The 14,168-nt window shown below is 37.1% G+C and overlaps 1 protein-coding gene across 1 annotated transcript in view; it reads right to left on the bottom strand.

The window, feature by feature from the left end:
* HSD17B4 (hydroxysteroid 17-beta dehydrogenase 4) overlaps window positions 1-14,168 on the bottom strand; it is a 101,775-nt gene that overhangs the window by 18,007 nt on the left and 69,600 nt on the right. The window contains exons 18-20 of the mRNA XM_081281713.1: window positions 3,094-3,163; window positions 2,387-2,493; window positions 1,187-1,273 (exon numbers count right to left, since the gene is read on the bottom strand). Of these exons, the coding sequence (XP_081137839.1) occupies window positions 1,187-1,273; window positions 2,387-2,493; window positions 3,094-3,163 (264 nt within the window). The remainder of the gene's footprint in view (window positions 1-1,186; window positions 1,274-2,386; window positions 2,494-3,093; window positions 3,164-14,168) is intronic.

Genomic DNA, 14,168 nt, shown 5'->3' with positions numbered 1-14,168 from the left:
AAACTTGAAGAACTTGAAGTCCTTAAAACAGGAAGAATTTGAAAAGAATATATGCATAGATTAGGCAGGAAAACAGTATAAGCATCAGGAAGAAATTAGGACTAAAGCAATCATATAAGCAAAATTTTTCAAAGTTATCAATTTGAATGTAAAAAATAAGATAGTTAAAAGAGGGTGCTTGTTCTTCCTAGAGTCAGGCTGACCTGGGTTTATACCTCAGCTCAACCACTTACTATGTGGCCATGAGCAAACTATGACATCAAGATTTTCTTAAGAACCTAGATTCTCTTGTATTTCAATACAGAGTTGTAATGCATTTTAAAGTTTATAGTACAGCCTATTTACAGTTAAGAGAGTTGTTAAACCTGCTCTATGTAGTACAAAATGACCAGACAGTTTGAGGGTTTTGTTTTTGCTTTGTGGTAGTAGCAATCAAATCCAGGGCCTTGCACATGTTAGGCAAGTGCTCTACCACTAAGCTAAATCCTCAGCTTTTTTTTTTTTTTTTCTTTTTTTGAGACAGGGTTCTCAGTATTTCCCTAGGCTGGCTCAAACTTGTAATCTTCTGCCTCAGTCTCCCAAGTAGCTAGAATTACAGATGTGCATCATCACACCTGCATAATTTTTTTTTAAATCTCACAAATAAAACAGTGATTGCATGTCCTTTTTCTCTTTTAGTGGAACATTGCTAATTCCAAAATTAACTCTATAGGGAGATATACTATTATTTGCTTTGTTATGTATTAAATGATTAAGCTCAGATTTTCCAATTATGCAAACACAGTAAATATTCAAATATTCTTTCAAAGTTACCATAAGTGATGTTATTTGTTACCCAATATTAAGTTTTTATAGGTGTTCCACATCTGGGACTAAATGAATTCATTAGGCCCAGACTACATTGCAATGTGTGAATTTTTTTATAATCAAGATATATGATTTCTGTCCAGAAAAAAAAAAATAAAAAAAACAGAATCTTATTGTTCTGTAGGAAATTAGTTTTGTCTCTATCTAGGCAAAATTACTTTAGAACTAAAATAAAGTGAATCAAATTCCATGTATAACTACAATGCTAAAAAAAAAATTCAAAGATACTATTGATAAAAATATCTGTTTTTTCTCACATCCATACTACTAATAACAACAACAAAAGCTATCAGGAGCAAAGTACCTTTATTATTCATACCTTAGTTTGAAAATGAATCCTGTTTCCTTCCTTCCACATTTCAGTTTGTAGAGTTTGTCCCGGATATACTGGTTTTGCAAAACGAGTCTTTTAGGGAGAGGGGAAAGAAAGTGGGGGTTAAAAGTCCTTCTAAAATAAAACTATTATACTAGGGAGGGGAAACTAGGGTGGTTAGAGAGCATAAAGAAAATAGAGGCTTAAAAATATTTACACTCAAACTATCAACAAATTAGTAGAGAAATACTATAGATACTGCATTAATAAGCTAAAATTCTTTCAAATATTGAATCAATTTGAATCAAGATACTACGAAGTATCTTGACAAATCAAGAAACAAAACCATAATCATTAGGTGAGTTACATACATAACAACCACAGGTACTTAAAGAGTTAAACATGGTCTAAGTCAGGGTATAAGGCCTGACTGGTATATAAAGCAAAGTAATTCTTACTAGTTCATAATTTTCTATATTATTTCATTGAATATGTACACAATTAGATAATTAAACATAGCGATACTAAAGAGCATGAAAACAATGTTATCGAGGGCAAGACATCAGAAAATGCATTTTCACTACTGCATGGGGTATAAACTAATAAAATATTTAAGGCAATATCGAGTACCTTCAAAAACTTTTAAGTGTACATCTTTTGACTTTATGCAAAAATACTGAGAGCATGGATATTTTATTTAAAATGGATAAACATTTGAAAGTATAAAAACTAAAAATAATATGCAGCCATCACATTACAGAAAGCGTGTTTATTAGAGTTCAAATACAGCTACTTTACATTTTCTGTTAAATTAACGCAAATTACAAAACAGAAAAATGAAAATCTTTAAAACAGATGCTGATATCTATGTATACACCTAATTTATAAAATAATCCAATTAATATTTTATATACAGAGATATGAAAAATGGTGTTCATATGTGTAATAAGAATTGTGATGCATTCCGTTGTCATGTATTTAAAAAAATAAAAGCAATTAAAAAAAAAAAAACATATAGGATATCCTTTGTGGTGCATGGGTAAAACAGCTATTTATAGCTACAAAAGGAAAATGTGCAGACTGCCAACTCAATGAAATACTTAAAATGTCTATTGTTGCAATATACTACTTATTTTAAACACTAAACTTCTTTAATTATAGAAAATAAAGAACTAATATTCAAATTACATAATAATGTTCATATACCTTAATTGCCTTGAACCTTGACACATCATTATCCGCAAACTGCCGTAAAACATGCCTGGCAGAAAATCCAAAGGTACATAATCCGTGTAATATGGGCTTCTCAAAGCCTAAAAAAAAATACAGAATTTAGGTGGATATAGACAATCTCATGTTAAAAAAAAAAAAAAAAGAGAACAAGTACCAAGTTAATTCAGGATTTTTAAAATAGTTTTTAAATTAGCCTGAACTATACCATCTATTTTAAGAAACATGGAAAATATTTTTTGCAAATAATGGTTTCTGATAGAAAATCATGAAATTAATAAAGAAGAAAAGGATGTGAGATCTGGGGGGGAAAAAAGAATTATTAGTTTTAATTGTGACATGAAATCACCCATGGTGATCTATTTCAAAATCTGTGTACACTGTTGATTCCTCCCTGTCATTGCTCTCTTCTAAGAAATATCCTTGTCCTTTATGTTAACTTAGCCTTCCCCATAGTCCTATTCTAGATCTTACACTAGCAGGAGTTCACTCGACCATAACCTGAATTTCAAGTATATCATTTTCCGAACACTACTTCCATATCTAGTTTTAAAAAATATTTTTAGTTAGATGGATCTTTAGCATAAATATAATAAGAGATCTTTTTTAAAAAATGTTACTCAAATTACCTGTCATAAGTAGCAGTAGCTAACATTCTTCATTGATACAGACTATCAACTCACCTGCAAGGCTAGCAAAGTTAGGGTCAATGTGTAAGGGATTCCAGTCTCCACTGAGGCGGTACAAAGCAGCCTGTGAAGAAAGAATCCTAAAAGTCATTAGTATTCATTTAAAATAGGAAATATGGGAGATCCAAGATGGCGGGCTAAAGGGAAGCAGCATTCTGTGTCGCTCTGTGATTAAAGTAGTGGGAATACTGTTTCACTGGGAGTGATAGAGGACCCCCACAGCTGTACCAGCCCAGGAATCATGGCCACCGTGCAGCACAGGGCTCCAGGCCTCACTCAGCATCAGAGCAGAGCCCCCGACTACTTGCTCACGCAGGGCTCCCTGGTGCCCCAGTAGAAGCACCAGCATCAGCACCTGGGCAGGACTCCTTACTATCTATCTGTACAGGAATCCCAGATGCCATCTATCTGTACAGGAATCCCAGATGCCAATCACACACAGGACCATCCAACTGCTACCCACACATAAAAACTCTGGCTGCCACTCCCTTGTGGACCCTCATCTACCAACATGGGGCTCCCCCGGTATCCTCCACCTTGGAACTCTGAAAAGACTGCCATAGTCCCCTATGCACGGAAGCCTGCCTGCACCAGGAGACATAGCACAGGCTCTTAAAACACTGACAGCCACAATACTGCATGCCACAGAGCTGAATCTCTGAACACATCATCACCCAATGACATCACCCGCTCCCCCAACCCGATCTGACTCCCCAACCCTGAAAGTAGCTGCCTCCATCTTGGGTCACCTTTGTTGCCACCTTTAGTTGGGGCAACTCCCAGTTTTGAACTCCAGCTGGGAAGGTACCTATAATCCCCCTTTCCCTGGCAGCCAATAACGGCACAGTGACTGGCCAATACAAAACAGCTCTCCAAGACAGATGCTTAGCACCAACAAGGCCTCAGGAGAGAAAGGTCTCCAGTTAGGAAGTAGAAAGGGAGAGGATGAGTGAGATACAATTTAGAAACTAGAGAGCAGGAACTGTGAGGCCTACATGAGATATAAGGAGATAAGACCAGATGCCCACATCACATAAGTGGACCCGAAAGGAGAACCTTGGGGTGAGGTGTCCCATAGGGGACAGGTAGATGCCATAACCCACTTCCAGGTGCCCTGCACCCAAGACCACCCCTCCCAACCTGGTAACCTTCAGCATCCTGAGGGTGGAGATACCAGCAAACCAGAGACAACCCCACCTATTGGATGAGGAGGGAAGCAGGAAAGATACTGATCTCTATCCCCCCCAAAAAAAATCCTTGTTTCTTCATTCGAGGTTTTTTTTTTTTTCCCTCTCCCTCTCTATTCTCCTGCCCTCATATCCCCAACACATGTGAAACCAAGTACTTTGCACGAATTAGGATACTGAGGACTAGGATGTCTAATAGTATATTACAGTTGTGTAGTATAATCTCTTCTCCTATTTTACATTTTTTATTTTTCTTAATATTGATGTTTTGTATACTCTACTATCTTCCCACTTACTTGTCTACCTAAAATCACTTCCTCTTCGCCTACTACTAACCATCTTCTTTAGAGTCCTCTTTCACACTTCCTAAACTCTAATAACTAAATCCTTACCTCCTACCCCCTCCCAAAATCTCATCGTACACCTCACCCCCGGTTCTTTGTCCATCATCAGAAACTGTAAACCCTTTTGCAAACCTACAGTTTATATTAAAGATAATAATTGAACTCACCATTTCTGTATATTGTGACCAAGCTGTAAATATCTTAATAGCAACTACTAGGTTTAAGGTTATATAGTGTTTGTATTTGGGATCTGTTAACATTGTTCTTCCCCTCCTTAAAGGAGAGGCATCGGAACCCTGCAGGAGCACTATAAGCATATGGGGTAAAAATGATAACACCTTGAATCCACAGTGCTAGAAGGGAAGAGACATAAACAACATGAAAAAACAAGGGAAGAAAGTGTGCCAAACAAACCAACATGCTACATTATTAGAGTCCATGGCCAGCACAGCAAAAGAAATGACTGAGGAGTTCAGAATGAACATAATTAAAATGTTCTGTGAATTAAAGGATGATATAAGAGAACAAATACAGGCAGTAAAAGATCATTTCTACAAAGAGCTACATAAGCAAGTACAGAAATAAAAGATTACTTTAATAAGGAGATAAAGGTCCTGAAAAAAAAAACCATTTTAATTTCAAAATCGTGAAATGAAAGAAACAATAAACCAAATTAAAAGTTCAAATGAAAGCATCACCAACAGAGTAGACCACTTGGAAGATAGGACCTCAGATAATGAAGACAAAATACATAAGCTGAAAAGAATATAGACCACACTGTGAAGAAAATGGTAAGAAACCATGAGCAGAACATTCAAGAAATATGGAATAGCATAAAAAGACCAAATTAAAAGAGTTATTGTGACAGAGGAAAGAATAGAGTTCCAAACAAAAGGAATAAACAATCTATTCAATGAAATAATATCAAAAAACTTTCCAAACATGGAGAATGAATTGGAAAACCAAATTTAAGAAGCCTACAAGATGCCAAATGTACAAAATCACAATAAATTCACATCAAGGCACATTATAATGAAAATGCCTAGCATAAAGGAGAGAATTATAAAAGTCACAAAAGAAAGGAATCAGATTACATATAAGAGGAAACCAATTAAATTATATGCAGATTTTTCAACCTAGACTCTAAAAATTAGAAGATCTTGGAACAACATATATCAAGCTCTGAAAGAAAATGGATGCCAACCAAGAATCTTATATCCAGCAAAACTAGATTTGATGATGAAATAAAAGCCTTCCATGATAAACAAAAGAAAAAATAATTTACAACTAGAAAGCCTGCCCTGCAGAACATCCTCACCAAAACATTCCACGAGGAGGAAATGAAAATCAGCAGAGGGAGGTATTATAATAAAGGAAAAACTAATCAAAGGGGAAACCAAGTCAAACTAAATAAGAAAAATAAACAAAAATGGCTGGGAATACAAATCATGTCTCAATAATAACCCTGAATATTAATGGCCTAAACTCACCAATCAAAAGACAGAAACTGACAGATTGGATTTTTTAAAAAGACCCAACATTATGCTATCTCCAAGAGACTAATCTCATAGAAAAAAACATCCACAGACTGAAGGTGAAAGATTGGGAAAAATCACACTACTCACATGGTCTGCGGAAACAAGTAGGGGTTTCCATCCTCACACCAAAAATGGAGACTTTATCCCTTTTTGGTTAACATAGCTTAAAGAAGGAGATTTCATACTGCTCAAGGGAACCATACACCAACAAGACATGATAATTATAAATACATATGCCCCAAGCAATGGAACATCTATGTTCATCAAAAAACTCTTCTCAAGTTCCAGAGTCAAACAGACCACAATATAATAATTCTGGGTGACTTTAACACACCTCTTCACCACTGGATGAATTATCCAAACAAAACCTGAAAAAAGAAACTATAGAACTCAATAATACAATCAATAACATATACTTGCCAGACATATATAGAATATTTCATCCATCAATGAGGGAATACACTTTCTTCTCAGTAGCACATGGATCTTTCTCTAAAATAGACCATACATTATGCCACAAAGCAACTCTTCAAAAATACAAAAAAGTAGAGATACTACCACGAATTTTATCAGATCACAATGGAATGAAATTAGAAATCAATGACAAAATAAAAAATAAAAATTACTCCAACACCCGGAGACTAAATAACATGCTACTGAATGGACAATGGGTTGCAAAAGACATTAAGGAGGAGATTAAAATATTCTTAGAGGTAAAAGAGAACACGAACACAACATATCAAAATCTCTGGGACACTATGAAAGCAGTACTAAGGGGAAAGTTCATTGCATGGAGTTCATTCCTTAAAAGAAGAAAAAGTTAACAAATAAATAACCTTACATACATCTCAAAGCCAGAGAGAAAGAACAAATAAACACCAAAAGCAGAAGAGGGAAATAATTAAAATTAGAGCTGAAATCAATGAAATTGAAACAAAAGGAACAACTGAAAAAAATTGACAAAACAAAAAGTTGGTTCTTTGAAAAAAAATAAAATTGACAGACCCTTAGCTATGCTAACGAAGAGAAGGAGACAGAAAACTCAAATTACTAACATACATGAAGAAAAAGGTAACATTACAACAGACACTGCAAAAATACAGAAAATAATTAGAAATTATTTTGAAAACTTGAACTCCAATAAAATAGAAAATATCGAAAGCATCGACAAATTTCTTAAGTCATATCATTTGCCCAAATTGAATCGGGAATGATATACACAATTTAAATAGACCAATAAGATTGTGGAAGATGGCGGCGGGAAGTGAGTAAGCCGCTCCGTGCTCCGCGCCCGCAGCATATGTTACCGCGTCTTAAAAGATGAAGTAAAGATCATTAAAGGAGATCTGTCGACAAAGACTCAGCACCGTGTCAAGAAAGGGGCCTAGGTGGAGTGAATCCGCCATGACTCCAGCCAAGGTGGAGTGAGTCCATCACGACTTCAGCGCGAGCAGTAAGGCTGCAGCCCGAGCTGCCCAGCTCCCTCGGCCCCTTCTCCTTCTCCTCTCCGCCTTTCCGCTTTGCTTCTCCCCCGCCGTCTCTCCTCCCACGCTCAGTCCCTAAATCTAGATCTCAATTTCTTTCCCCCACCCCGCCCGCTCTCCCGTGTGTCCGGTACCCAGCCCGCGCGGCCCCGAGGTGCTGCCTCCCCTCCCCCAGCCGCACCCCCTCCCCGGGGGTCCCGAAGGCCACAGCTGGGCCGCGACCGCGCCGCCGCCGCCACCGCCGCTTCCCGCGGAGCACCATAGAGCAGACTCTTCACCGGGAGAGTGAGCTGCCGAGTAAAATGGAACAGCTGATGAGTGACAATTTAAAATCTAAGTGACCCAACATGGCGGCGGAAGCGGAGAGATCAAGTCTCTAACCCCTTCAGCTGCGCGAGCATAGGGAGAAGTAAACTGTCAAAATACTGTTCGCTCAGGACCACTAGGCACTGTTGAGCTGAAGGGAATCCCGGGCGAACAGTCTGCATTCTAGTTCTGGTTCGCCTGCTTCTAGTGACTCAGCACTAATGATCCCGCTAAAATAACTAGTTGGCCCACCTGAACTCACAGAGGTAAAAGCCAACTGAGCACGATAGTCAGACCCAGGGTATCCCTCGGCTGACAACAGAGGTCCCTTGTACCAGCTACCAGGGGAGTTGCTACCTGAGGGCAAACAAATTCGCTGGGGGTCCTCAGCCCCAAGCCCTACAAACTTAGGATCTGAGGGAGGCAAACAGAAAGGTTGTGCCCAGGCATCCATGGAAACAGGGCTCCCAGGAGCAGCAGACCCGGCGTGTAGCCAGTATTGTGGCGAGCTTCACAGGTGAGCGGGGCCTGGCTTGAGGAACCACAAGAGAAGGCCCTAGGCACTCAGGATTGGAGACCCACACAGTCTGGGAAGAAGAGCTGAGGAACAGTGATTGGTTCCCACCCATCAAGAAGAGAAGCCTGGCCCAGTTCCCACCTACTGGAAGAGAAGTTAATTGAGCTCTATGACTGCATTTATTATTATTATTTTTTTAATGATTATTATTGGTATTTTTTTAAATTTTATTTTCACTTTTTGTTGTTGATGTTGTTGCTCTTCAACTTTCTTATTAATGGTTTCAATTTTTTTAATTCTTTTTATTCTATTATTATTACTATTACTTTTTAAACTTTAATTTCCATTTGTTTATTATCATTTTTTTGTTTTAAATTTTTATTTTTTCGTTTTTTCTTTCTTTCTTTTCACTTTTTTCTTTTGTCTTTTCATTTCTTTTCAATTTTCTTATTCCCCCTTTCTTGAATTCTACCTGCCTACACTCACTCTCATTAGTGACTTCTTCCCTTCCCTTCTAATACCTCTCCTCCCAAGCATCAAATAAATTTATAAGAGTAAACAGTAACTCAGCAGTCAAACAGAACAAGACGTATCATGAGCATAAAAAAGCAAGGAAGAAAAGGAGTACAAACAATGAAGGACAGCCTAAATATTCAGGAGGACCTGGAGTCATCAGAAAAATGGCCATATAAAGAACTCAAGGAACACCTTAGACAGATGGAAAGGAACCTTAAAGATCACATTGAAAATGAATTACATAAACAGATAAAAGAAGAAGTTAAGCATTTTTATCAGGAGATAGAGATTCTAAAAAAAAAATCAAACAATAATTCTAGAAATGAAGGAAACGATAATCCAAATTAAAAACTCAATTGAGAGTATCACTAACATAGTGGAGCAAGTAGAAGCCAGAATGTCAGATAATGAAGACAAAATATATCATCTTGAAAAGAGTCTAGCCAACTCAGATAGGCTGGTAAAAAAAATCACAAGAAAAACATCCAAGAGATTTGGGATAACTTAAAAAAAACAAACTTACGAGTCATCGGGATAGAGGAAGGCACAGAGATTCATGCCAAGGGAATGAGTAACTTGTTGAATGAAATAATTACAGAAAACTTTCCAGAAATAAAAAAGGAAACAGATATACAAATTGTAGATGCATACAGGACACTGAGCACACAAAATCACAGTAGACCAACGCCAAGACACATTGTTATGAAGATATCCAATATACAGAACAAAGAGAAAATATTAAAAGCTACAAGAGAAAAGAGGCAGATTACATTTAGGGGTAAACCAATAAGGTTAACAACGGATTTTTTATCACAGACACTGAAAGTGAGAAGATCCTGGAACAACGTATTTCAAACACTGAAAGACAATGGATGCCAACCAAGAATTCTGTATCCAGCAAAATTAAGCTTCAGATACGACAACAAAATAAAAATCTTTCATGATAAACAAAAGCTAAAAGAATTTGTAGCCAGAAAACCAGCATTGCAAAGCGTCTTGGGCAAAACTCTACACGAGGAAGAAATGGAAAACAATAATCAAAACCATCAGCGGGAAGTGCCTCGGTAAAGACAGAGGACGGGGGGAAAGCTAATCATGGAGAAACAAACTAAATTAAAAAAAAAGAGAGATAAATAATCAAACATGGCAGGAAGTACAAACCATATATCAATAGTAACTCTAAATGTTAATGGCTTAAACTCTCCAATAAAGCGACATAGGCTGGTAACATGGATTAAAAAAACAAATACAACAATATGCTGCCTCCAGGAGACACATCTGATTGGAAAAGACATACACAGGCTGAAGGTGAAAGGTTGGGAAAAAAATATACCATGCACACGGTCCTCATAAGCAAGTAGGGATCGTCATATCGAATAAAATCGACTTCAAGACTAAGTTAATCAAAAGGGATAAGGAAGGACATTATATACTGTTAAAAGGAATCATTCACCAAAAAGACGTAATAATTATCAATATTTATGCACCAAATAATGGCGCTGCGACGTTCATAAAACAAACTCTCAAGTTCAAGAATCAAATAGACCACAACACAATAATCATGGATGACTTCAACACACCTCTCTCACCATTGGACAGATCCTCCAAACAAAAGTTGAATAAAGAAACTATTGACCTCAATATCACAATCAATAACCTAGACTTAACTGACATATATAGAATATATCAACCATCATCAAGTGGATATACTTTTTTCTCAGCAGCACATAGATCCTTCTCAAAAATAGATCATATATTATGCCATAGGGCAACCCTCAGGAAATATAAAGGGGTGGAGATAATACCATGCACTTTATCAGATCATAATGGAATGAAACTGGAAATCAATGATAAAAGAAGGAAGGAAAAATCCTACATCACATGGAAAATGAACAATATGTTACTGAATGATCAATGGGTTACAGAAGACATAAAGGAGGAAATCAAAAAATTCTTAGAGATAAATGAAAATACAGACACAACATATCGGAATCTATGGGACACAATGAAAGCAGTTTTAAGAGGGAAATTCATCGCCTGGAGGTCATTCCTCAAAAAAAGAAAAAACCAACAAATAAATGAGCTCACACTTCATCTCAAAGCCCTAGAAAAGGAAGAGCAAAACAACAGCAAATGTAGCAGAAGGCAAGAATTAATTAAAATCAGAGCAGAAATCAATGAAATTGAAACAAAAGAAACTATTGAAAAAATTAACAAAACAAAAAGTTGGTTCTTTGAAAAAAATAAATAAGATCGACAGACCCCTAGCGATACTAACGAAGAGAAGAAGAGAGAGAACTCAAATTACTAACATACGGGATGAAAAAGCCAATATTAAAACACACGCTTCAGAAATACAGAAGACAATTAGAAATTATTTTGAAAACCTATATTCCAATAAAATAGATGATAGTGAAGACATCGATAAATTCCTTAAGTCATATGATTTGCCCAGACTGAGTCAGGAGGATACTCACAACTTAAACAGACCAATATCAATAGATGAAATAGAAGAAGCAATCAAAAGACTTCCAACCAAGAAAAGCCCAGGACCGGATGGGTATACAGCAGAGTTTTTAAAAAACCTTTAAAGAAGAATGAATACCAATACTTTTCAAGTTATTTCAGGAAATAGAAAAAGAGGGAGCTCTGACAAATTCATTCTATGAGGCCAACATCACCCTGATTCCGAAACCAGACAAAGACACCTCAAAGAAAGAAAACTACAGACCAATATCTCTAATGAACCTAGATGCAAAAATCCTCAATAAAATTCTGGCGAATCGGATACAAAGGCACATCAAAAAAAATTGTGCACCATGATCAAGTAGGATTCATCCCTGGGATGCAAGGATGGTTCAATATACGGAAATCAATAAATGTTATTCACCACATCAATAGACTTAAAGATAAGAACCATATGATCATCTCGATAGATGCAGAAAAAGCATTCAACAAAGTACAGCATCCCTTTATGTTCAAAACATTAGAAAAACTAGGGATAACAGGAACTTACCTTGACATTGTAAAAGCTATCTATGCTAAGCCTCAGGCTAGCATCATTCTGAATGGAGAAAAATTGAAGGCATTCCCTCTAAAATCTGGAACAAGACAGGGATGCCCCCTATCACCACTTCTATTCAATATAGTTCTCGAAACACTGGCCAGAGCAATTAGACAGATGAAAGAAATTAAAGGCATTAAAATAGGAAAACAAGAACATAAATTATCACTATTTGCAGATGACATGATTCTATACCTAGAAGACCCAAAAGTGTCTACAAAGAAACTACTAGAACTAATAAATTCAGCAAAGTGGCAGGATATAAAATCAACACGCATAAATCAAAGGCATTTCTTTATATCAGCGACAAAACTTCTGAAACGGAAATGAGGAAAAACACTCCATTCACAATATCCTCAAAAAAAAATAAAATACTTGGGAATCAACCTAACAAAAGAGGTGAAAGACCTATACAATGAAAACTACAGAACCCTAAAGAGAGAAATAGAAGAGGATCTTAGAAGATGGAAAAATATACCTTGTTCATGGATAGGCAGAACTAACATCATCAAAATGGCGATATTACCAAAAGTTCTCTATAGGTTTAAAGCAATGCCAATCAAAATCCCAATGGCATTTCTTGTAGAAATACATAAAGCAATTGTGAAATTCATATGGAAAAATAAAAGACCCAAAATAGCAAAAACAATTCTAAGCAGGAAGTGTGAATCAGGTGGTATAGCGATACCAGATTTCAAACTATATTACAGAGCAATAGTAATAAAAACAGCATGGTACTGGTACCAGAACAGGCGGGTGGACCAATGGTACAGAATAGAGGACACAGAGACTAATCCACAAAGTTACAACTATCTTATATTTGATAAAGGGGCTAAAAGCATGCAATGGAGGAAGGATAGCATCTTCAACAGATGGTATTGGGAAAACTGGAAATCCATATGCAACAAAATGAAACTGAATCCCTTTTCTCGCCATGCACAAAAGTCAACTCTAAATGGATCAAGGAGATTGATATCAAATCAGAGACTCTGCGTCGGATGGAAGAAAAAGTTGGCTCCGATCTACATATTGTGGGGTCGGGCTCCAAATTCCTTAATAGGACACCCATAGCACAAGAGTTAATAACAAGAATCAACAAATGGGACTTTTCAAAAGTTTTTTCTCAGCAAGAGAAACAATAAGAGAGGTAAATAGGGAGCCTACCTCCTGGGAACAAATTTTTACTCCTCACACTTCAGATAGAGCCCTAATATCCAGAGTATACAAAGAACTCAAAAAATTAGACAATAAGATAACAAATAACCCAATCAACAAATGGGCCAAGGACCTGAATAGACACTTCTCAGAGGAGGATATACAATCAATCACCAAGTACATGAAAAAATGCTCACCATCTCTAGCAATCAGAGAAATGCAAATCAAAACCACCCTAAGATACCACCTCACCCCAGTAGGATTGGCAGCCATGATGAAGTCAAACAACAACGAGTGCTGGCGAGGATGTGGAGAAAAGGGTACTCTTGTACACTGCTGGTGGGACTGCAAACGGGTGCGGCCAATTTGGAAAGCAGTATGGAGATTCCTGGGAAAGCTGGGAATGGAACCACCATTTGACCCAGCTATTGCCCTTCTCGGACTATTTCCTGAAGACCTTAAAAGAGCACACTACAGGGATACTGCCACATCGATGTTCATAGCAGCACAATTCACAATTGCTAGACTGTGGAATCAACCCAGATGCCCTTCAATAGATGAATGGATAAAAAAATGTGGCATTTATACACCATGGAGTATTACGCAGCACTAAAAAATGACAAAATCACGGAATTTGCAGGGAAATGGATGGCACTAGAGCAGATTATGCTTAGTGAAGCTAGCCAATCCCTAAAAAACAAATACCAAATGTCTTCTTTGATATAATGAGAGCAACTAAGAACAGAACAGGGAGGAAGAGCAGGAAGAAAAGATTAACATCAAACAGAGACATGAGGTGGGAGGGAAAGGGAGGAAAAAAAGGGAAATCACATGGAAATGGAGGGAGACCCTCATTGTTATACAAAATTACATATAAGAGGTTATGAGGGGAATGGGATAACAAACATGGAGGGAAATGAATTACAGTAGATGGGGTAGAGAGAGAAGATGGGAGGGG

This window comes from Spermophilus citellus, assembly GCF_964194105.1.
Source record: "Spermophilus citellus genome assembly, chromosome: 1".
Taxonomy (NCBI): domain Eukaryota; kingdom Metazoa; phylum Chordata; class Mammalia; order Rodentia; family Sciuridae; genus Spermophilus; species Spermophilus citellus.
Note: the sequence above shows the minus strand (reverse complement) of the source record. Positions and strands in the feature narration are given on the sequence as shown.